The sequence below is a fragment of the Papaver somniferum genome, chromosome 6 (assembly GCF_003573695.1).
Source record: "Papaver somniferum cultivar HN1 chromosome 6, ASM357369v1, whole genome shotgun sequence".
NCBI lineage: Eukaryota > Viridiplantae > Streptophyta > Magnoliopsida > Ranunculales > Papaveraceae > Papaver > Papaver somniferum.
In genome coordinates this window covers 46,739,725-46,766,526 of record NC_039363.1, presented here as the reverse complement: position 1 = coordinate 46,766,526, position 26,802 = coordinate 46,739,725, and the positions used below count along the sequence as shown (strand labels likewise).

Here is a 26,802-nt window from a genome sequence, read left to right as displayed (position 1 = left end):
AGAAGACAAAACTCACATTGCAACTAGAGGCCCATGGCTAGCCCTGCATAAGTTCATGGTTCTCAAGGAGATACCAAAATATGGCTTCACATATTTTGATACAAAATGGTTTGACTTTATTACGATGCAGATTCATCTAAAAAGAGTTCCAACAAGAATGACCGGTTGGCAAGCTCTGTATGAGATATGCACACCAGCGGGTATTCTACAAAAATCTAAAAGACCCTATGGAAGAGACGATGATGAGAAGAATGTGGATGTAATAGTCTTGATAAATCTCAAGAATAAAATGCCAACTGGTATGTGCGCTAAAGTAGGAGAAAAGAAGACTAGAATAGAATATGACTGTGCCATCACTCCAAGACTTTGCCAAATCTGCAGAATCCCAGATCATCCTGAAAAGGATTTTTCACCTCAGAAGGAAAAAGGGAGAAGCAAATTAATCACTGAAAATAGAAGAGTAATAGAGCTAGGGGACACCTCCAAGGCTTAGAACAAAGAATCTCCAAAGTATGAAGAAGGAAAAATGGATAGCAACAACGAATCATCTGACTCTCATCTTGTTACAGTCCAAGTCACAAGAAATGATATTCCAAATGCACTAAAAATTGTTGTTTTCTATCGAAAAGAATCACAAAAAAAGCCAGAGCAGGAGAATGAAGTGAACATCAAAGATATGACTGAGGAAGAGTTTCTACACAACTTAAAACCAGCAGATCTATCAGACCCCTTCATCAACAGACCTTTCAAAGGAACTCTAGAAGAAGACAAAGAAATCCACTTCAACATGGGGGGAAGAGATGAAACAGAAGTTAAGAGGGAATCTCAGAGTAGAAGAAATGCAAGAAACTCATCAATCAAAAGAGCAACCAAGAACTACGAAAGCTTCTCCTGCTTTGAACTCTCTTTGAGTCCCTCTGGGTTTTGAAAGACTTAACACTCAAGCTGCAGAGGAAGAAATCCCAAATAGAGTATGGACTCGTTTCCCACGTCAAATAAATCCGATGAATGAATTTGAAGCTACTAAAATGAAGAAAGAGAACAAAACCCTGGAACTTCTAGGAAGAAAAGACTGTTTGAAGAGCCTATAAGTCTCTCTAATGAAAGTGCTCACAAGAAAAATTTCGCACCAGAAACGCAGAGGAGAAAGGTCACAACTAATGAAGGGACTTCTGCCTCAAACTGAGATCTGAAAGACAAAAAGGTATGCCTAACTTATACTTTAAGTTTATAAATCTGAGCATGTTGAGCATGAATTGGGTCATCCTAGGAAAGCCACTTTTATCTGGTTTACATACTCATCGTAAAGCTACTAATACTTTTCCCATAATCTCATATTTTTGGGAATTTTTCATAGCTATTACTTGGAATTGCCAAGGCCTAGGGCAGCCAAACACACAAAATTATCTAATTGACCTTCTCAACAAGCATAATCCTGATATCCTGTGCCTCATGGAAACCAAACAACAAAATTCTAATATGCACAAGATTCTAAAATTGTGTAATGTTCACAACTATTGGTTGGTTCCTCCAAGAGGACAAGCAGGAGGAATGGCTCTTATCTGGAAACATAATTTACAAGTTATCATAGACGGTCACCATCATAACTAAATAAATGCTTTGATTACTGATAGTAGCAATCAGAGACTCTTTATGATAACATCTTTCTATAGGAGTCCTTACCCATATGAAAAACATTTATCATGGGAAAATCTGATGAAACTAGCTGAAAAAGTTAACATCCCTTGGCTGGTTATGGGTGACTTAAATGTAGTTCTAAAAAAGGAGGAGAAAAAAGGTTCAAGACCTTTTAATAGAGAAGAAGCAAACATATTCAACACTATAATAGCTGACATGAAGCTTCAGGATTTGGGTTTTAATGGCTACCCATTTACTTGGAGCAACAAAAGAGAGGATAACACAAAAGTTGAAGAAAGACTTGACAGGGGACTAAGCAATGAAAAATGGATTGATCTTTTCCCAAAATCAACAATCCATCATCTCATTGCTAGGGGCTCTGATCATGGTCCCATAATATTAAAAACAAACCCAAGTTGGAAAGATGAAGCCTACCCTTTTAAGTACTTTAGAGGATGGATGGAACATCCAACTTGCAAAGATATAATCAGGGACTCTTGGAAGCAAAACCAACATGGCTCTGCTAGTTTCTCCTTTGCTTCTAACCTAAAAAATGTGAAATTGACTCCCTGGCTGATAATCCCAACAGATGCCATACCACCATTATGAGAATGGAAAATTCTCTCCACAGATGGCAAAGCATAGAGGAAAATTACTGGAAATCAAAAAGTAGAAACAATGTGATAAATCTTGGTGACAGCAATACCTCTTTTTTTCATAATGCTGCTAGAACAAGATATAAGAGAAACATAATTGATACTCTCCAAGATTCCAATGGATTGTGGTTGACTGATAAAGATTCCATATCAAACTGTCTTACCAACCACTTCAAAAGTATTGCCATATCAACTACTCCTCAGATTGATTTGGAAATTCTAAGTCTTATTCCTCAATCCATATCTTAGAGAGATAACACTCTCCTCCTAGAACCTTCTAATGCTAATGAAATCAAGAAAACCCTCTTTTCCATGGAAGGTAATAAACCCCCAGGACCAAATGGGTTCCCTCCAAATTTTTTCCAAAGTAATTGGGAAATATTGGTGAGGATCTCATTAAGTTAGTCAAAAAATTCTTTGAAACTGGCTACATGTTAAAGGAAATGAACTCAACTTTTGTTTCTCTAATCCCCAAAGTGCAATTCCCATCTTCTCCTGGAGACTTCAGGCCCATATCCTTATGTAATACCACTTACAAGCTAATCTCCAAAATTCTTGCTCAGAGAATGAAGCCTTTTTTAGGAAAAATTATCTCACCATACCAGTCTTCCTTCATTCCTGGAAGGCAGATAAATGACAACACCATGGTGGCACATGAAATCATTCATAATATGAGAAATAGAAGAGATAGACAAGAATGGATGGGTCTAAAGATAGATATGTCAAAAGCATTCGATAGAGTAGAATGGCCTTTCCTTCTAGCCATTCTCAAACAGATGGGCTTCTCTGAGGAGTGGTGCTCTAGAATTAACCAATGTATATCAACTACCATCTTAGCCATTCTTCTAAATGGAGTCCCATGTAATTTTTTTAATCCAACAAGAGGACTGAGACAAGGGGATACCCTATCCCCTTATCTTTTCATCATGTGTATGGAATACTTTTCTAGAATGTTAATGCAAGCTGAAAGAGATGGAAAAATACATGGTATCAAAATCGTTAAAAAGGCTCCCCCTATAAGTCATTTGCTATTTGCAGATGACTGCATCATATTCTGAAAATCCTCCAAACTGGAGGCTGAAAACATCCTAAAAATAATAGATAAATTTAGCACTTGCTCAGGGCAAATGATAAATTTAGATAAGTCAGGGGTTTTCTTTAGTAACAATTCTTCCCCACAAACTGTGATGAATATAACTACGATAATCCAAATAAACCACATATCTCTCAAAGACAAATACTTGGGTTCACCTAGGGGTGCACATATCCTACCCTTACCCGCCACCCTATCCTACACGTCACAATTTTTACCCGCATTCTATCTTACCCGATAATTGACGGGTAGGGTGACGGTTAAATTTTATCTTATCCGTCGTCAAATGGGTAGGGTGACGGATAAAACCCGAAAATATCCTACCCTACCCGCTTACCCGCCTGACAAGGTCTTTGCTTAGTCAATTTGTAATTGTTTTTTTTCTTCAAATACAAATGAAGAAGCTTGGTCCTTGCAAAATGTTGCCTCTCCATCCAAAATCCAAGTAGAACTTCATTCGGTTGATCTATATAACATGAATCCATGATGCGGTAGAGAATTATTATCATATATGTGTTACTTATTACATAATGCATCAATTACCATGACTGTCTTATTTATATGCAGGATTCTACAGGAACATGTATAAGTAGATCAAACGTTCAGGGTAAAATCTTTCTCCTTAATCTTCGATTCTATGGCATTCGACAATCTGTTGTTGACATGAATGATACCAACTTGTTCACAAGGTCATATTCCACAATGAAGTTATTCTGAACTATATTCCCATAGATGGACACGTCGTCCGTTGGAAGGAATGCTAGACATGCAAACAGCTCATCATTGTCGCCGTTTAGTTTGAAAAGGTTCAAGGGATTAAAAACAATATCAGCATCAGTAAAATGAGCAGTAACGGTTGGAACCGAACTTGGGTCTGAATCCCCTGGATAACATAATCTTAAACTTGTATTAGGATCAATAACGGGATCAACTGTAATGGCTTTCTTCATTTCTGCTTCAAATGCTGCGCAAAAATCAGCTGGTAGAGATGTTACAGTAGAACCGGAGTCGATAACAATATTCCCTTTTTCAAGTAGTACTTCATTATTGATGCTAGTACTGGTGTTGAAAGGAACTCTAATATCACCAACACTAATAGCTTCAAGTGTCAGATAATAGAAAGATTGGTTTTCTTTAAAGATTATTGGAGTTGAAACAACTTTTGATCCATCAACTAGCTTAGGATTGCTGCCAAAGGTTAATTTACTTGCTGTTGTGTTTGCATTAACATTCACCAAACAGTAAGGAAAAAAAACGATTATACCCGCAACCCTATCCTGCCCGACCCGCCAAATAATGGGTCGGGTAGGATCTTATCCATTTAATGGCGGGTAGGATGGCGGGTAAAAAAAATTTTACCCGCCATTTAGCGGGTAGGGTGGAGAAATAGGCCATATCGTACCCACCCTACCCGTTGTGCATCCCTAGGTTCACCACTATTCACTAATAAATCAAAAGTGGAAGCTTTCCACCCTGTTGTAGACCATATGAAGAACAAAATAGAGGGTTGGAACATCAAAAATATAAACCCAGCTGGGAAAAAAGTCTTGATTAAACATGTCACCTCCACAATGGCTAACTACCAAATGAGTACATTCAAAATACCAAAGAAAACCATTGAAGATATGAATAATATACATAGAGATTTCTTCTGGGGAAAGGAGAAAGGAAAACCAAAAGGTATTTATCTCAAAGCTTGGAAAGGTTTTTGTAAACCTTTGGAGGAAGGCGGGCCAGGTTTTGTTAATTTAGAAAAGTTCAACGGTGCTATAATCTCCAAAATGGGTTGGAGAATGATGGAACAACCAGACACTTTAGGTGCAAAAGTCATGAAAGACAAATACTTCAACATGAAGGATATAATACATATGCCAGCTCTTCCTAAGCCAACTGACTCTTGGGTTTGGAAAGGAATCCTGTCAGGCATTGCAAACATCCAAAATTATGGGAAATGGAAAATAGGGAATGGAGTAAAAGTGAATATATGGACAGATGCCTGGGTTCATGATCTAGATGGAAAACTAGTCAAGCCTAACAACTGTCCTGAAAACATTGAATATGTTGCTGACCTAATAATCAACAACAACCAATGGAATATCACCATATTAGAAAATATCTTTGATAACATTATTGTGAACAAAATAAAGAACATAGAAATCCTAAGTGGACAGGAAGACAAAGTCTACTGGCAACTAACCAAGGATGGTATATTCATTGTAAAATCACTTTACAATGAACTTACCCATAGAGGAAAACATCAACATAACGTGAAGAATTGGAAAGCTATATGGAATCTGGAAGTTTCCCCCTCTATAAAATTATTCCTTTGGAAGGCAGCCCACTCAATACTTCCAACAGGAGAAAGAGTTGGAAAACACCTAAATTACATAGACACTACTTGCAAAATCTGCAACAGTTCTAAAGAGTCCATCTCCCATTTATTTATCCACTGTCCCCTTATCCATGAAGTCTGGCAGGAGCTATATTTCGACCCATATGATGTAATTGGCAATAAATGGGACTTTCATGGATGGCTTACACATATTCTTATGATAAGAAACACTGAACAACAGACTATGGGGTGGTCTGAACTGTGTGAGATTGTTCTATGGCATGTCTGGAAAGCCAGATGCAATTTAACCTTCGAAAAAATAAAACCAAGAGTTGATCTCATTGCCAAGGAGATTATACGCTACATTAATACAACAATAGCTGCAAAAAAGAAAGAAAAGAATAATCCAATGCATGTGGAGTACACAAAAGATGAAGCGGAAGCACAAGTTATTGAATTCAGAATAACTTGGAAAGCTCCAACACTCTTTACGCTAAAACTTAACATTGCTCTCATATTTAACCCTGAGAATAATATGTATGGAATGGGAATGCTTCTCATTGACCACACAGGAACCTGCAGAGGGGCTAAAGGGGAACGGGTCTAACAAAGCTCGTTACAACAATGAGAAGGAAAGTGGTTGCAGATGCTTACAACTGGACAGCAGAATTACGAAGCAAAATGGAGTTCGAATCACACTCTGGCCAACTAATAAAGCTGATCAGGAGTCTGCATGCAGAGAAGATAGGAGGGAGATTCACACTGAACCATGAAGGGGAGGAAATTTTTGAAGTAAGCACTTGGAGCACCATCAGTGAAAGGGAAAACAATATGGCAGTTAACCTAGCTTTAATGAGTACGAAATCAATCGCTAATAGAAGTTGGAACAAATCTTCTATTCATGATCTTCTTCTATTAATTTCAGACAACTTTAATACAAGCCAAGTAGGAAATCAGAACAATGGCTTTGTAACTTTTAATCCAGTCTTGGAAAACAATATTTTGAACAGGGATCAAACTGAAAGTCTGCTAGCCAGCTTCAGTTCCCACAACATGTAAGCCGCTTAGGAGTTTATCCTCCTTTTTCTTATAAAAAAAAAGTAAATGAATTTATTTTTTTTGTAAAAGAGATGTTCAGGAAAAATTGTAAAGGAGATTTGATATGCTGTTATTTGATTTCTACGGCTCGAGTTCAAAACTAAACTTTCCACACCTCAAAATCCAAAATCCCAAGATATCAGTCATAGGTGTACTAACTAAACTTTTCTAGCAGTAGCGAAAACGAAATTTTACAAGTCCTTTTCTTTTATACAAGGCTATTCTGACTGGTTGTCGGACTCTGTGAAGCTGTAGTTCTGTGGGAATTTAGGTTGAGACAGTAGCAGGCTGATCGGGTTGGACTGGCAATGGCACCATTTCAAGTTTCTTCTTCTCCTTCATTATGACTTGCCTGCAGGGCATCACCTCTAATAAAATGATTCCTCCATTCCATATAGATGCTGAGACTTTGAGTATTTGGAAAATCACATGCAATTCATAAGACAGAAATATTGGCACAGTTAAAGCCATTGTGGCAACTGTGAATGCAGCTTGGAACAGGATATACATGAGCATACGATTCTGATCACCTAGAACTCCACTCAGACGCCACCACATATTATTTGCTTTTTGTGCTTTCTTTGACATTTATCTGCCAACATTAGCAGCAGGAAAGAGAATAAGTGAAAAGAAATGGAAGAATAGTACCTATGAAAATTTAGGACGTGTAAACTTGGTTTTCGTCAAATAATTCAAATTGCAACCCCTAGACCAGTTTTCCTAATGTGTGACAACATCCTGTATCTCAAAGATAAAAATGACCAGGGAAACTGTATCTCGAACTTTGCACTCAAATGCAGAGCATGCTTGTATCTAGCAACTATCGTAATCTGGTACTGCAAATGCTCTTGCTTCCAATTATGAGAGACAAAACAAACCAAAATAACAGATCATGGATTGTTCTTCTATGTACTTGATTGCAATCTCACAAAATGATCAATTGAATAATAGTTCAACAATTTCTTAAGAACTAAAGAAGGAAGCTACCAACGAATACGAGGTCCACATAACTGGAAACACATTGATTGTAGAATCTATCAAGTTAATAAAAAAGATGTTTATTAAGTCTCCACACTAAAGCCTCTTTCTCTTCTACTCTAATAAACCAAATAAATCGAGACACGCAACAAGTTGCTCATCTCAAGGTCCACTTAAAAGTAAGTTAACAAACACAAAACATACTACAGTTTCAATTTTTGTCTTCAATATAAAATCAAAAGCCAAACCCCTCCACAGCTTATAACGAAACAAGCATAAATCAAAATTTGAGAAAATTCAGTGTTCACCAGGTAGTAATGCCATTTCTTGAACCGATAGTATATCCATCTCATCGGCAAAAGCCTCAAACACAATAACACAATAAGAATACACAAGTGCAAAAAAGACAATAACCATTCAATCACGCAGGTTGTATCCAGAGATGAAAAAATATCCTATTTATCTAGTATTAGTTTAGAACCAAGTAAGATGGACACAGCAAAAAACTTACTTGGGGAACCCATGCTCTAAGACCTCTGTCCCACTTGTACACAATTTCCATCATCGTCAGTGAATTCTTCCTCGGCATCAGGTGGTGTGGAAGGCCTTTCGTCAACACCCCCCTCCAAGTCTTTCAAGTGATCTGAGCCACCAACATCATTTAATTTTAAGCCATGCTTCAAAGCCTCAGCTTCGAGTTCCGCTTTCCTAACCTCCTCCTGCCATTTGGAGAACTCATCATCATTGTCAGAAGTCGCTGCTGTAACATGAATAGAAACATATTCAGATATCTGTCATATGAAACTTTCATATTTAAACCAAAGTTGGTACATAAACTCACCTGTAATAGTAGATATTCCTGTGAACAGTCTGGGATCGATGACAACGGCAGTCACTCGGCTCTTCCTTCAGCCCATAATAGCTTACTCTCGGAGATGTATCCATTCTTGAAATGCTCTGCTCAGGCGAAGTAAATACAACTAAGTAGATGGTTCAATAGCTCATAAGAGCACTATGAACATGATACAGATGTAACAATTGTCCTGAAACCTTGATAGGTTACTGGTGTACTGAAAATTCAAGAACAAAATAAATCCAGTAAATACTGCATTCTGTTTTATAAAAGAAACTACATTTTGGCATTATTATTGTATTTCATAATAATGCCAAAACAAAAGCATGGGAATTCCTTCAAAGTTCCTTCCAGTGAGCACCGGAGAATGCACAAGATACAGTTCATCTCACAGATGCCCACTTACTGAATTTTCAGAACAATGCCAAATTCCTGCTCAACATGATATGATAAGCACATAAGGGCAAAATACATGGGTTTCAATAGCATTCCTATACCAACCAAAGAGAGAATGCAATAAATTTACTAACAGAACCCAACTCACCTTGTAATTCTGAGAATGCATATGGACCAACACCTGCTCAGTTAATTACTCTGTAGCTTCATAACCATTTATTCTCAGCTTCAATTCGACTGCAAATAACCATACTTTCCTGTATCTGCTCAGTCATCACTAGCAGCTAGAATCTCATTCCATTTCATACTCAATTAACAATTTCAGTTCTGTTTCCGTACCACCAGTACCAATTCCGCCTGTTAACTCTCAACTGCATAACCAGTTAACAAGACCAACAGTTCATCTTCTCTTCCTTCCAGTCTCCATCTTCCCTGTAACATCTCAATCTTCACCTGACCTAGCTCACCACCAAATTCAGTTTCACAGACCCAATTATTCTTTCATCTCAGAACTTCAACTCATGTTCTCGATCTCCATCTTTGTCTCGATTACAGAATCATCATAACTCAAACCTTAATTTCTTTTAACAATCAGCAATTCCCTCTTTCCTCTTTCTTCAATTCGACATCAGCATCACTCAAACAACTTGAATCAGCACCAAGTCCCCAATCTGTTCTTCATTCAACTTCAGAAATCCATCAAACCCTTGAAATCAATCATCTTCAGAAACAAATTTGTCTCTATTTTCTTGTTTAAATCTGTGCGTCACTCACAGGTTCGAGATAATAATCAATTCCAATATTTGTGGATGGTGATGGTGATGGTGATGGGGGTGGACTGAAGAAGAAGATGGAGCAGTTTCGATATGAACTTGGAGGAAGAAAAAAACTGAAGGAGAATGAAGATAAACGAAAAAAAAAATAAAAACTAAAAACTTTGTGGTGCCCGGGGTTCGAACCCGCGCCCTTTAGATCATTATGACAAAAAATCCATCTACAACAGGGGCATATTGAGATGCCGATCTCATGCAACTAATCAATCGAATAAATCTTATTCTAGTTGGATCCCAGTTGATCAAGGTTTGTGCACACCAATTCACAAGATATGAAAACCAATAAGAAATCTTCTTCATCTTCAAATCTTCTTTAATCTTCAATAACCTGCTCAACACCACTTGAATCACTTGTGATCAATCATGCACAGAACGGAGTCTGATAAAAATGAATTATCACAAGATGTCTTTTGATATAACAACAGTTCTGAAGATCTCGTCGATACTTCGATCTAGTTTGAGTGAATATTATATCAGAAGAGAAGATTCTCAAGAATAAAGAAACTATGTGCAATCAAAGTTTCAACAAACGTTAGTCAATCAAGTCAATCAAAAACTAATAACACTGCAATTATCTAGTTTCCCACCAACGATACTCGTAGAGCTTCTCGATCCCACATAAGTCTTTAAACGAGCGGTCGTAAGAGATTTCGCATAATTAAGATACTTTCCTCTCCGAATAGACGGATCCACCATAAGCAACAAGAAATGAAGTTTTCCTGGCTCTTATGATAGTTTGCTAGAAATAAAAACTTAGGTATTTATAGACCAAGGATTTTTGGACATCAAGGAATTTCCAAAACCGAAAATATTCTCAAGATTTGCAATGAATGGAAAAATTCATAAATGCTTATCCAATATTTCCGAAATCTCTCAATAGAAAATCTCCAATTAGCAAATACACATTACTAATTTTTATTCTCTAGAAATATGCATTAATTGCTGGTAATTAAAGCATATAAAACCAAAAACCTTAATTAAAAGATTCTTAATTTATTTCGGCTCAGGATCACCTTTAGTACTAAGGAATATCTTTGAACAATAATTGATAATAGTTACTGCTCGTGTTCAAAGTATGTTAACATCCACCGCAAATCCTTATTTCATATTTACATGAATTTGCATTCTTACAATCGGTTATATCACACTTCCAAACAAGTTTAGAATTGGTTCACCTGTATTCCAAGACTACTATGTGATTGATCAATTACCAAATCATATACATGGATTCAATCGGTTCTACCAATCATTAGGATCGATTGTACCTAAATATGGAAACACTTGTGATCGGTCACACCAATCACTAGGATCAGTTACACCAATTACAGATCGGTTCAATCGACACATGGTATTACTTGTGGTCGGTCACTCCAGCCACTAGGACCGATTACTAATTACAAGGATCGGTCACACAACACTCGTGATCGGTCACACCAATTACTAAGATCGGTTACACCAATTACTAGGATCGATCACACCAATTACAATGATTGATCATACCTGTTAGAGTACTCCTCGATCGAACTCGCAAGCGTTGCTATCTCAAGCTTGTTTGTCGAGTTTAATTGCCAAAACTATCAGTCTTGATTTCTAGACTACTTATAGCTAAGTCTCGGACTAGGATAGAAAGTGTAGTTGAGTTCTAGAGTCCACGGCGTTCATCATGCAAAGACGAATACCTACTCAAGGAGCTGGTGGATCTTCATCGACTAAAAGGTATGTGGAGACTTGAACGTATCTATCACTCAAAAGTCTATATACTCTATCTCCTATCTTGAGACAAAAGTCGTATTGCTATATAGACTTCGATTATACACATTTGTTACTTCGAGCCGAGTTTATCTCGCTTATCTAATTCTCGAAATATATGTTGGTAAGCTTTTGCTTTAGCCAAGTTCATATTTACAAGTGACGAAAGTCATGTTAATTATTTCAAAATCTTGAAAATCGCTTTGATGGAAAATAGAGTATGAATAACCTCTATATAACATCCTCTGAGAATGTTTCAATGATTGAAATAAAGAGTTTAGAATATATAACCATCTTTGGATATAAGCATATAATGTGTTCGCACATTAGTGTATAATCCCAAAACCGGGAACCAAATGTAAGCATACTTGTGTGTTTACTAAATGGTTGATGGAGACTGGGTAAGTATGCGTACCTGTACACATACTGGCGGAAGTTCACGACCGTGAATTTATGCTGAGTTTGGAAATCAAAACCAACTCAATCTGGTTACCTAAGTATGCGTACCCGTACGCATACTGGCGGAAATTTCACGTCCGTGAATTTCTGCAAATTTTGAAAACCAAAACAAACTCAGATCCGGTTACTTAAGCATGCATACCCGTACGCATACTTAAGTGTGTTACTTTCTAAAATTGGTTTGTTATATGAACTAAAATATTTATATAATAAGGAATGCAATTTGCAAACCGTGGCTATAATGTTCATGAATCGATTCGAGTGAATCAAAACCAATTTTGCTTCGATTGTGTCTTGTATACTTATATAAGATCTAAGCAATAGAAAAACTCTCTAAGTAGTTCATTTAAGTCATTTGGACTAGTTATGGCTAAGATGAATAAGGTTGATATGAAAGTGCTCATATGGCTAACCATTTAGTTAACTACTATTGAACCAACTAGGTGTATACGTTTAGGTACGGTTACACAAACCTAGATGAACGTGCATTTCATTTGTGTATAACAATCTAAGATTCGATCTAACGGTTGAAAGATATTAGCTTGAATCTAATCAGGTTTTCATCTAACGGTGAATATTGGATGCTTTTTTACCAAGGTAGCATTGATTGCAAACCCTGATTTGAAGACTATATAAAGGAGAACTCTAGCAACTGGGAAACCTAATATCCACACCTCCTATGTGATACTAGTTGTATAAGCTATATTCGATTCTCTTTTAACCTTAGATTTCTACCGAGACCCTGTAGGTTAACGACTTGAAGACTTCATAGGGATTGTGAAGCCAGACCCAACTATTTTCTCTATACTTGCGTGATATGATCTTGTTGTTTCTATCGTATTGAGTACAATTGTAAAATTGGCTCGAGATTAATTTCTCCGATGGGAAAAATAGAAAATTAGTCACAACATCTTCGTCTCATTGTTTATGATTCCACTATATCTAGTTTCGCCGTCATACGATTTAGATTATTGTGAGGTGATAGATATTTCTAGGTTGTTCTTCGGGAATATAAGTCCGGTATATCAATTGGTTCTTGTTCACCTTGATTTATCAAAAGGCGGAACAAAACTCGTAGGTATTTCTGTGGGAGACAGATTTATCCATTACTGTAGACTTTTCTGTGCGATACAAATTTGTTTATTAAAGTCTTCGACTTTGGATCGTAGCAACTCTTAGTTGTGGGTGAGATCAATTAAGGGAATCAAGTGCGTAGTATCCTGCTGGGATCATAGACGTAAGGAGCGCAATTGTACCTTGGATCCGTGTGACATTGGTTGGGGTTCAACTACAGTCCAGACCGAAGTCAGTTTGTAATAGGATAATGTCTGTAGCGGCTTAATACAGTGTGTGTTCAATCTAGACTAGGTCCCGGGGTTTTTCTGCATTTGCTGTTTCCTCGTTAACAAAACTTCTGGTGTCTGTGTTATTTCTTTTCCGCATTATATTTTGTTATATAATTGAAATATCACAGGTTGTGCATTGAATCGATCAATTGGTAAATCCAACCTTTGGTTGTTGATTGAAATTGATTGATCCTTGAACATTGGTCTTTGGTACCGTTCAAGTTAATTTCTCTTGTATTCAGTTAGACTCGCAAATTGCTATTTGTTTGAGTAAGTATTGAATCGAGAAATTGAGATATAACTCCTTGATATATTTTTCTTAAGATTCAGTATGACTGTCTAGTTGATTCTTTTTAAAGTATATTAGAGTTAGTCCATACAGATTGCTAAGTAAAATATTGGGTGAGGTTGTTAGACCCCCACTTTTTAAATTGGTATCAGAGCAGGCAAACACGTTCAAAGACCTTATAAGTCTGTGTTTGTAGCGATCTGACTCTATGGACATAAATTCTATCTCCATAAACGTACTACCAATCTTCGAAGGCTCAAACTACTTATGGTGGAAAATCGCTATGCGTGCTTTTCTTCAAGATCGTGATTTTCAAACATGGGTACGTGTTTTTAATGGCTATGATCATCCGGTTAATACAGAAGGTGATGTATCTATATCTAAGGATATTGGTAGATATAGTCCAGAAGAAATCCTTGCTGCAAAGCAAAATTCTGACGGCTTAAATGCTATCATACATGCCATTACCCCAAATCTTCAGCACCATATGACTGCGTGCACAAAGTCTAAGGAAGCCTGGGATATCTTAGAAACCGTATTTGAAGGGAATACCTGTGAAAAAGAAGCTAGGCTTCAAAACCTAAATTCTGATTGGAAAAACCTTCGTATGGCAGATGAAGATTCATTTGATGAGTTGAATCACAAAGTATCTGAAATTGTAAATTCATATTTTGCATTTGGGTAAGACTATTCCTGAAAAGGACATTGTGATGAAGATTCTGAGATCTCTGCCATCTAGATACGATTCTAAGAAACATGCCATCGTTGAAGGAAATAATCTCGCAACGCTTTCCAGAAATACTCTGGTTAGGAAGCTAAAGATCTTTGATCATGATCATACATCCAAATCTGGGAAGGATCTTTCATCATGATCATAAAAGTAAAAGTGTTTGCATCTCTGAAGATGATCTTTCTGAGGCTGATTCATCAGATGAAGATCTTGACAAGTCAATCTCGTTGATCACTAGACAGTTTAGGGATCTTCTTTTGAAGAGAAGTAAACGGTTCTCCAGATATACATCCAGGTCATTAGTTATGCCCCATAATCGTGTTCCTCCTAAAAACAGGGATAATGAGGAGACTGATGACGAGGATATGCCTCGGTGCTTTAAGTGTAAAGGTTTTGGTCATTTTGCAAATGAGTGTCCAGATCGAACGAAATACACCGGGAACAAAGGTCTTGCTGCAACTCTTAATGAAATGTATGACAATTAAGATTTTAATGAAGAAGAAAAATAAAGTGTTGCACTTCTGTGTGAAAATATTTATTTTGATAATTTTAGCAATACATACATCAATCTTGATATTCTTTCATAAGAGAACTCAACCAATCTGGAAGAAAAAATTGACTTTTCCGTTGGAAATTCTCTGTCTATTTTTTCAGGTTCTACTATGTGTCTAGCAGCTTGCACATCTCGGATACCTGAATTATATTCCAGGTTGACGTGCTCATATTTTTCACTCAAGGGTCATGAACTATCAAGTGTTACAAGTACAAACACAAATTGATACATGTCAACAAACTTCAACGAAAAACAAATCGATTAGCAAACAAGCTTAAACTTGTTCAAAAGACCGCAAAGGTATGTAAGATTTTATCTTCATCGAAGAAGTTAGTTTCCAAGGATAATACAAGACCATTGGAAAGAAAGTTATGGTCTAAAAACTATGAGAAACAGGGTTCTATGAATTCCGATCAAAAAGGATGTGACAGACAAATTATTGTTCATCCCAGCACAACTTAAATTGTGTTGGTTAGTGCATCTTGTCTCATGTGCCTGATTAAAAGAGACAAGATTTTGCACATATCAGGCTTTGAGAAAAGAAAAGCCTTTATTTCTTTTGATTTTCTTTGTTTGTGTCTGCTCTAAGAACCTTGCAAAGTCTGGAATTCATGCCGCCTTTCGTATCTAATTGATATTGGAAAGGACTTCCCTGGTTAGTCAATAAAAGAGGGTTAAAATAGACAATTCTGCCTTTTATAGGGTTGAGAGTTGTGTATACACGAACCTGTGTTGAAAGTTTCGTAACCCTATATATCTTTTTCCTTCTCTAAAACTCTTTTTAATAAAAAACTACTTGTTGAGCTTATTTTGTGACTTCCTCTCACAAAATCGTACGCATATGGGTACTCCAAGAATCATGTCTTCTGATGAAAAAGATGTTAATATGATTGTTAAGCCATCAATCATGAAGGAAAAATAAAAATCTCTGATACCTCCAACTTTGAAAAGAAAAAGAAGGAATGTGAGGAAGCCAAGAGCTGTTCCTTCAAATTCTCATAAGTTTTTTGATGTTCTTGAAGAGTTGAAGGAGACAAGAAAGGAGATTCAACAAATAAAAGCTTGTGTTTTGAGAACTCTTGGAATTCAGAAGGCCCTGTTTCGGCATCTTCAGCTTAGAAGGTTTGTTGGAATTGACTCCTTTCTTCACGAACCATATGTTCTCATGGTTATTGACGACAAGGAGTTCAGGGACGATAAAGAATTTTTCAGAGGTCTCAGTGTCTAGGAAATCTTCTTATGAGAATTTTATTCTTGTGTTTTTAAGAAGAATAACTAGAGTTTGGAATAGCCATTATTGTGATTACACATAGCTATGTCCAACGTTTTTCATCTTCAATATTTTTAGATTTATTTATTTAAATTCTACAGTTTATTTGGAAGATGATTTTGCAGTATTAATCTTTATGATTTTATATATTGCAATTTGTTATGGGATATGTGTGTTTGCATCCATGAACTATGATTGTCCCATACGTGGTCAAAAGTTAAGTCTGTCGTATGTCGATATGCAAGTACTGGTAAAAGATTGAATGAACTTTTGATAAACGAAAGTTAAGCCTTTTATTTCATTATGCAAATATTGATGGAAGAAAGGATGAGATTTTGTTTACAAAGACTAAATCTATTGTATGTCATTGTGCAAATAGTGATGAATGATAGAATAAATCTTTGTTTATTCCGCAATATGATCTTCCCTGATCCATATTTTATGTATATATTGTGCGGCTTCGTAAGTTTTCTTATGTTGAGCATTTCCGATTAAATTAATCATGGGTTCTCTTGTGATTATTTTAATTGAGTACTTTGGACACAAATTCATATTCTTATGTGATTTGTTAATGTCCAAAGAAATCCTTATTTTCTTGTGAAAGTAACCGTTGTGGAATATTATAGGGGTTATCTTGTATCTTTATAAACTCCTTGATGAATGCATTTAGTTTCGGCTATATGATTGCATCTAAAAATTTGATATATGCTTTCTTTTGGTCATGAAGTGTCTCTATGGAAATTTCATTAGGATCCCACTAGTTTTCATACCTTTGCCAATTTTATTGACAAAAAGGGGGAGAATTACTGTGTAGTTCACACTACAAACACATATGGTTTCGGATCATTATGTAAGGGGGAATGGTTTTCATGTGAGATGAAGTACTGACTAAGGGGGAGTGATACATATCACCATAGTATTGTTGTCAAAGTTGTGATACAATGGAACTTTGATGTTGTGTAATAATACTATGACACTGTGTAACAATGATTGAGAGATTTTGTTTTCTCATTGTTATGGCTACGGATCTTCAACAACGATGATGCTGCATTGAATATCTTTGGAATCATTGGAGTACTTGGAAGTGACGAAGATTTAGAGTAATGTTGAAGAACCAAGGAGATCATGCATGTGGAAGAGAAGCTCCAAAGTTTATTTATTTTGCATTCCATATTATTGATAGTTTTGTCACTAAAATTGGCAAAGGGGGAGATTGTTAGAGCACTGCTCGGTCGAACTCACAAGCGTTGTTATCTCAAGCTTGTTTGTCAAGTTTTAGTTGCCAAAACTATAAGTCTTGATTTCTAGTCTACTTATATCTAAGTCTTAGACTAGGATAGAAAGTGTAGTTGAGCTCTAGACTCCACAGCGTTCATCATGCAAAGACGAAGAACTACTCAAGGAACTTGTGGATCTTCATCGACTAAAAGATATATGGAGACTTGAACTTATATATCACTCAAAAGTCTATCTACTTTGTCTCCTATCTTGAGACAAAAGTCGTATTACTATATAGACTTTGATTATACACATTTGTTATTTCGAGCCGAGTTTATCTCGCTTATCTAATTCTCGAAATATGTGTTGGTAAGCTTTCGCTTTGGACAAGTTCATCTTTACAAATGATGAAAGTCATGTTGATTATTCAATATCTTGAAAATCGCTTTGATGAAAAATAGAATATAAGTAACCTCTATATAACATCTTCTAAGAATGTTTCAATGATTGAAATAAAGAGTTTAGAGTATGTAACCATCTTTGGATATAAGCATATACTGTGTTCGCACATTAGTATATAAGTCCAAAACCGGAACCAAATGTATGCATACTTGTGTGTGTACTAAATGGTTGACGGAGACTAGGTAAGTATGCGTACCCGTACGCATACTATCGGAAGTTCACGATCGTGAATTTCTGTTTATTTTTGGAAATAAAAACTAACTCATTACGGTTACCTAAGTATGCGTACTCGTACGCATACTGGCGAAAAGTTCACGTCCGTGAATTTATGCTGAGTTTGAAAACCAAAACAAACTCAAATCCGCTTACTTAAGTACGCATACTTAAGTGTGTTACTTTCTAAAATTGGTTTGTTCGTGAACTACAATATTTATATAATAAGGAATGCAATTTTCAAACCCTGGCTATAATGTTCATGAATCGATTCGAGTGAATCAAAACCAATTTTGCTTCGATTGTGTCTTGTATACTTCTATAAGATCTAAGCAATTGAACAACCCTCAAACTAGGTCATTTGGACTAGTTATGGTGAATATGAACAAGGTTGATATGAAAGTGCTCATATGGCTCACCATTTGGTTAACTACTGTTGAACCAACTAGGTGTACACGTTTAGGTACGGTTACACAAACCTAAAAGAACATGCATTTCATTTGTGTATAACAAGCTAAGATTTGATCTAACGGTTGAAAGATATTAGCTTGAATCTAATCAGGTTTTCATTTAACGGTGAATATTGAATGCTTTGTTACCAATGTCGCATTGATTGCAAACCCTGATTTGAAGACTATATAAAGGAGAACTCTACCAACTGGGAAACCTAATACCCACACCTCTTGTGTGATATTAGTTGTATAAGCCAGAGTTGATTCTCCTTTAATCATAGGTTTCTACCGAGACTCTATAGGTTAGCGACTTGAAGACTTCATTGGGGTTGTGAAGCCAGACTCAACTATTTTCTATGTACTTGCGTGATCTGATCTTGTTGTTTCTATCGTATTGAGTACAATTGTAAAATTGGCGCGAGATTATTTTCTCCGATAGGCAAGATAGAAAAGTAGTCACTAACATCTTCGTCTCATCGTTTGTGATTCCACAATATCTAGTTTCGTCGTCATACGATTTAGATTATTGTGAGGTGATTGATATTTCTAGGTTGTTCTTCGGGAATATAAGTCCGCTATATCTATTGGTTCCTGTTCACCTTGATCTACCAAAAGACGGACAAAAATCGTATGTATTTCTGTGGGAGACAGATTTATCTATTACTGTAGGCTTTTTTGTGTGATACAGATTCTTTTATTAAAGTCTTCGACTTTGGATCGTAGCAACTCTTATTTGTGGGTGAGATTAACTAAGGGAATCAAGTGTGTAGTATCCTGCTGGTATCAGAGACGTAAGGAGCGCAACTGTACCTTGGATCATTGTGAGATTGGTTGGGGTTCAACTACATTCCAGATTGAAGTTAGTTTGTAGTAGTCTAGTGTCTGTAGCGGCTTAATACAGTGTGTGTTCAATCTAGACTAGGTCTCGGGGTTTTTATGCATTTGCGGTTTCCTCGTTAACAAAACTTCTGGTGTCTGTGTTACTTCTTTTCTGCATTATATTTTGTTATATAATTGAAATATCACAGGTTGTGCGTTGAATCAATCAATTGGGAAATCCTCCATTTGGTTGTTGATTGAAATTGATTGATCCTTGAACTTTGGTCTTTGGTACCGTTCAAGTTAATTTCTCTTGTATTCAATTAGACTCGCAAATTGCTATTTGCTTGAGTAAGTATTGAATTGAGAAATTAAGATATAACTCCTTTATATACTTTTCTTAAGATTGAGTTTGACTGTTTAGTTGATTCTCTTGAAAGTATATTGGAGTTAGTACATACAGATTGTTAAGCGAAATATTAGGTGAGGCTGTTAGACCCCCACTTTTTCACAAGTAACCTCTAATTCCAGTTGGTGAGTAAACTCTTAACACATTAGAGTTTCTTGTATTAATTACTATTATTATGGTCTCTTTACCTTGATGAAAATTGATTGATTCTTACTACCCTTCCCTTTTTTTTTGCCAGGATTCATTGATGCGACCTGAAGCTGTGTAAGTGTGGCAAAAATTCACAGGTAACAAGTGTGTATCTTGTGATGTATTTTTTCCACCACTTACATAGCCTGGAAAGACCATTGTACACCAAGATAAGAGATGTGGTAGTTGAAAAGATGAGGGTACCCAAATATACCTCAATCTAAACTTTTCCACCTATAAGTCCTTTTTCCGAAAGTGATTGTCTATGGACTGAGTCGAGACGATACAACTAATCGATTCACACTTCATGTGGTCATCTATGTATACGAGATCCAGACAATACAACGATTATACTAAAAACCGATAGAAAACAACAAGATCAGATCACGCAACTAAGTAGAAAATAGTTGGGTCTGGCTTCACAATCCCAATGAAGTTTTTAAGTCGTTAACCTATAGGGTTTCGTGAAAAACCTAAGGTTAAAGGATAATCGACTATAGGTATGCAACTAGTATCACACAAGAGGTGTGGGGATTAGGTTTCCCAGTTGCTAGAGTTCTCCTTTATATAGATTTCAAATCAGAGTTTGCAATCTAAGTTACCTTGGTAACAAAGCATCCAATATTCACCGTTAGCTGAAAACCTGATTAGATTCAAGCTAATATCTTTCAACCGTTAGATCGAACTTAGTTTGTTATATACAAATGAAATGTACCTTCATTTAGGTTTGAGTAACCGTACCTAAACGTGTACACTTAGACGGTTCAACAATAGTTAACCAATGGTTAGCCATATGAGCACTTTCATATCAACCTTATTCATCTTTTCCATAACTAGTTCAAATGACTCAAATGAACTAGTTTGAGAGTTGTTCAATTGCTTAGATCTCATAGAAGTATACAAGACACAATCGAAGAAAAATCGATTTTTATCCACTCGATTCAATTCATGAGCATTATATCCACGGTTTGTAAAGATTGCATTCCTTATTATATAAATGTTTTAGTTCATGAATAAACCGATTTTAGAAAGTAACCTACTTAAGTATGCAAACGGGTACGCATACCTAAGTAGCCGGACCGAGTTTGGTTACGCCAGTACGCGTACGGGTGCGCATACCAATTCACACTTCCAAACTCCAGCATAAATTCATGGACGTGAAACTTCCGCCAGTATGCGTACGGGTACGCATACTTGCCCGGATTTCCAACAACCGCCGGTACACATACTTTAGGTTCCCAGTTTTGGACTTTTACACAAATGTGAGAACACACTATGTTTATATCCAAACATGGTTACTTGTTTTAAACTCTCATTTCAATCATTGAAACTTTCTTAGAGGATGTTAAAATAGTTGTTATTCACAAACTATTAGTATCAAAGCGATTTTCAAGTTATTGAAATAATATGATTTTCCTCACAAGTAAAGATGAACTTGGCTAAAGCGAAATCTTACCAACACATATTTCGAGAAATAGAAAAGCAAGATAAACTCGGCTCGAAATAGCAAATGTGTATAATTGAAGTCTCTATAGCAATGCGATTTTTTGTCTCAAATAGGATATAGAGTAGATAGACTTTTGAGTGATAGATAATTTCAAGTCTCCACATACCTTATGTTGATGAAGTTCCACAAGTTCCCTTGAGTAGTTCTTCGTATTCATTCGATGAACGCCGTGGAGTCTAAAGCTCAACTACACTTACTATCCTAATCCGAGACTTAGCTATAAGTAGACTAGAAATCAAGACTTATAGTTTTGGAAACTAAACTTGACAAACAAGCTTGAGATAGCAACGCTTGCGAGTTCGACCGACCAATGCTCTAACAGTCTCCCACTTTGTCAATTTTAGTGTCAAAACTATCAATATATATGGAATAAAAAATAAATAAACTTTGTAGCTTCTCATCCAAATGCTTGATCACCTTGGTTCTTCAACACTACTCGAAATCTTTGTCACTTCCAAGTACTCCAATGATTCTAAATGTGTTCAACTCAGCATCATCGTTGTTGAAGATCCGTATTTATAACAATGAGAAAACAATAGCTCTCAATCATTGTTATACAATGTCATAGTATTATTACACAACATCAAAGTTCAATTGTATCACTACTTCGACAACAATACTATGGTGATATGTATCACTCCTCCTTAGTTAATACTTCATCTCTCATGAAAACCACTTCCCCTTACATAATGATCCGAAAACCATATGTATTTGTAGTGTGAACTACACATTAATTCTCCCATTTTTTGTCAATAAAATTGGAAAAGGTACGAAAACTAGTGGGATCCTAATGAAATTTCCATAGAGATAACCCCTATAATATTTCACAGCCGCACTCCCTACAAAGATTTGGCAATTAAGCACAAGTTCAATTAAGAACTCTCCCCCCATAGAATGTCATTTCAAAAGGAACAACAAGAGCGACATTACTTTCACAAGAAAAGAAATATTTCTTTGGACATTAACAAATCACATGAAACATTAATCTGTATCAATTAAATTAACCACAAAAGAACCCATGATTAATTTAATCGGAAATGCTCACATAAGAGAACTTACGGAGCCGCACAATATTTATAAAAAGATATGGATCAGGGAAGATCAATACTGCGGAATAAACAAAGATTCATTCTATTTTTCATCAATATTTGCACAATGACATATAATAGACTTAATCTTTGTAAACAAAAGTTTATCTTATCTTCCATCAATATTTGCATAATGACATGATAGGCTTAACTTTTGTTTATCAAAAGTTCATTCAATCTTTTGTCAATACTTGCATAATGACATTGAAATACTTAACTTTTAACCACGTATGGGACAATCATAGTTCACGGACGCAAACACACATATCCCATAACAAGTTGCAATATATAAAACCATAAAGGTTAATACTGTAAAATCATCTTCCAAATAAACTTTAGAATTTAAATAAATAAATCTAAAAACACTGCAAAATGAAAATCGTTGGAAATTGCTATGTGTACTCATAATAATTGCTTTATCCTTCTTAAAACATAAGAATAAATTCTCACAAGAAGTTTCCTCAATTTAAAAAAAAAAAAAAAAAACTCTAACACCAAAAACTGATAAAGCACAAAAAACTAATCATCATCTTCATCATCAGAGACCATAAGAGTGGCCTGAATCTTATCCATGTCATCCTTGATTTCTGGAAACTTAGAAGCAATCTTAAGTAATTGTTCTTGCACACACCTTACCTTGGCACTAATCTTACAAATACCTTTTAGAATTTGATGTAGAAGATTCATGGAGGAGGTATCACATGAGCCATCAAGGGTGTCACATCTTTGTCTCTTTCAAGCATTCTCCTTCATACGCTTGAAAGTACATGGACGAACAAGCTTGGGAGTTCCAATGGAGTTTCCAATCGGAGCTATAGAGAAGGTGTGACAAATTCTCTTAATCAAGCAAGGATAGCCTAACTTCTTGTTGGAAGACGTCATCGAAAACATTTCATATATGATAAACCCAGAAATGTCGAGACTTTGAGTTTCCAACTCAAGGAAATAGACCAACTCCGCAAATTCACGACTCCAACGAGAATTCTCAATCGTGGAGGGACAAAGATTAGATATACAAGTTTACCAAAGGACATCAAGGAGAGACTAAGATTATTAATAGGAAATTTACCCATATTTCAATCAACACTCTTACCACAGAGACCAATATAGATGGTTTCATAAGAAGGTCTTTCATGACTAGGTCTTGGTAGGCGAAAACTCCCTAAGGGAATTTTAGTAATTCTTGAAAACAACTCTCTATATACAAGAATCCTTTGTCTATTTATCATGGTCTTGAATTCCATGTCATCATAATTAACATCATAGATGTTAGCATAGAAGATTCTTGTAAGAGTGTCAAAACCTTCACCAAAACCATCAAAGATATTTGCAAGATTGAATTTTTCAAAACAAATAAAATCCTATTTATGCCCACTAGTAAAATCCAACTTCTTTTCTAGAATAAACCCATTAGATAAAATTCTTTCAAAAACCTTTCCACAAGAATCATTGACAAATCTAATTCTAATGGAACTTTGATCTATTGATAAGTTCATGCTAGAAGAAGATGAGGAACCCAAGTTTTTTGAACCCTCTTTTGAAACCTAGAAATTCTTCATGAGATCTTAGAAATTAAGAGATTAGTGGAAGAGATGACTTACTTGATATGTTTCTTGAAAACCTCTTTTAAACTTTTGACCTCCAAGGATGATTAATGGAGAAAACACAAAAACCCTAAAACGTTCACGAACGCGGACAAGGTGGGAGGAAGAAGAAGGTACGCGTACGTTCCTTTTATAAACCCAAGGATGGGCTTCAACCCGTTTCTGAACCACGACCAACAAAAGAAATGTAGGATTTCTTAGGTGTTCAAACACTAAGGATATGCAACTCACGAAAGCACACAATCGTGTGAGAAGACGATGCAGTAGAAAGCTATTTTTAAACTTATCCTGAGGAGGACAAAATAAAACAACAACCCAAGTACAAACAAATCAAACTGTTTCTTGCCCCATCCCAAGATATATACAAATTGGGTAGCGCCAAACAAGTTACCAAGTGGCAAGATGTGCAGAGAGACCCTCATGCACAGGTTGATATTTGTGAACTGTACAAAAAATATAATCATAGTATTGGTGATAATCAGGGTTAACAGAGCTTTCTAACTTCTTTTTCATATAAACAGAAAGGAGATTTTTCTGATGACTTAAACCTGTATTAAAAACACAAGAACCCGTTTTACAGGACCTGCTCGTGTTGACAACATGTTTCGTTCATACATCATGATTGCATGATTTGACATATACATAACTTTTATCAGACCGATTCTTATTCTTAACCGAGTTAAGCTTTTCTAAGAATCTAAAAGCGTTTTCGAATGCTCTAAATAGATCTTTGTCGATTGATCCATCATGATAGTATTCCTCGAAAAGATCACGAGTTAATCTAGTGAGATTCCATATCTTTGAGCATAAAGAACGTTTTTTCAACCTTCCTTTCTTAGAGGACCTTTTAATTTTTCCTCTAGATTGTTTATCATTATCTGAGTTTTCCAAAGTCTCGGATGGAGTGAGATTATCATAAGAACCCAAATGTCAAGTCCATAATAATCTCTGAACAATCTTTAGGGAATTCTGGCATGCGTTACAGATGCCGAGAGCAAGTTTCCCAAAGAAAATTCCCATGAGAACAGACTTTAGGGATCAGTCAAACACAAACTTATCAGGTTTGTAGTGTTTGCCTACGCTGATACCTTGTGAAAAAGCGGCGGTCTAACAAACTCACCCAATATTTCGCTTAGAAATCTGTATGGACTAACTCCAATATACTTTCAAGAGAATCAACTAGACAGTCAGACTCAATCTTAATAAAAAGTATATCAAAGAATTATAGCTCAATTTCTCAATTCAATCTGCAACCAAGCAAATAAAGATTTGCGAGCCTGATTGAATATAAGAGAAATAACTTGAACGGTACCAAAGACCAATGTTCAAGGATCAATCAATTTCAATCAACAACCAAAGGTTGGATTTACTAATTGATCGATTCAACGCACAAACTGTGATATTTCAATTATATAACAAAATATAATGCGGAAAAGAAATAACACAGACACCAGAATTTTGTTAACGAGGAAAAGCGCAATTGCATAAAAACCTCGGGACCTAGTCCAGGCTTGAACACCACACTGTATTAAGACGCTACAGACACTAGCTTACCACAAAGCTAACTTCGGTGTGGAATGTAGTTGAGCCATAATCAATCTCACATTGATCAAGGTACAGTCGCGTTCCTTACGTCTCTGATCCCAACAGGATACTACGCACTTGATTCCCTTAACTGATCTCACCCAGAACTAAGAGTTGGTACGACCCAAAGTCGAAGACTTGATAAACAAATCTGTATCACACAGAAAAGTCTATCGAATAGATAAATATGTCTCCCACGGATATACTTACGAGCTTTTTACTCCGTCTTTTGATAAATCAAGGTGAACAGGAGCCAATTGATAACCCGAACTTATATTCCCTAAGAACAGCCTAGTATTATCTATCACCTCACAATAATCTTAATCGATTAACGAAACAAGATATTGTGGAATCACAAACGATGGGACAAAGTTGTTGTGACTACTTTTCTATCTTGCCTGTCTGAGATACAAATCTCAAGTCAATCTTACGATTGTACTCAAACACGATAGAAAACAGCAAGATCAGATCACGCAACTGCAGAGAAAATAGTAGGGTCTGGATGCACAATCCCAATTAGATCTTTAATTCGTTAACCTACAAGGTTTCGTGAAAAACCTAAGGTTAAAGGAGAATCGACTCTAGCTATGAAACTAGTATCACACAAGAGGTGTGGGGATTAGGTTTCCCGGTTGCTAGAGTTCTCCTTTATATAAATTTGAAATCAGGGTTTGCAATCTAAGTTACCTTGGTAACAAAGCATTCAATATTCACTGTTAGATGAAAACCTGATTAGATTCAAGCTAATATATTTCAACAGTTAGATCGAACTTAGCTTGTTATATACAAATGAAATATACCTTCATTTAGGTTTGAGTAACCGTACCTAAATGTGTACATTTAGTCGGTTCAACAATAATTAACCAATGGTTATCCATATGAGCACTTTCATATCAACCTTATTCATCTTTGCCATAACTAGTTCAAATGACTCAAATGAACTAGTTTGAAAGTTGTTCAATTGCTTAGATCTCATAGAAATAT

General features: G+C 36.0%; 1 protein-coding gene and 1 long non-coding RNA gene across 3 annotated transcripts; both read right to left on the bottom strand.

Annotated features, from left to right (window-relative positions):
- Positions 1–4,022: 4,022 nt before the first annotated feature.
- On the bottom strand, positions 4,023–4,753 carry LOC113290784 (aspartic proteinase CDR1-like). The gene is made up of 2 exons (XM_026540369.1): positions 4,747–4,753; positions 4,023–4,597 (listed from the first exon to the last, which is right to left on the bottom strand). The coding sequence occupies exons 1-2, from the start codon at positions 4,751–4,753 to the stop codon at positions 4,023–4,025; spliced, it is 582 nt and encodes a 193-aa protein (XP_026396154.1).
- Positions 4,754–6,788: 2,035 nt separating this feature from the next.
- On the bottom strand, positions 6,789–9,909 carry LOC113287470. Of its 2 annotated transcripts, none has more exons than XR_003330082.1 (4): positions 9,193–9,909; positions 8,637–8,865; positions 8,307–8,555; positions 6,789–7,409 (listed from the first exon to the last, which is right to left on the bottom strand). It is a non-coding gene; the product is annotated as an uncharacterized LOC113287470 (long non-coding RNA). The 2 variants fall into 2 exon arrangements; XR_003330083.1 differs by having other exon boundaries at positions 6,790–7,409; positions 8,637–8,752.
- Between the last annotated feature and the right edge of the window lie 16,893 nt (positions 9,910–26,802).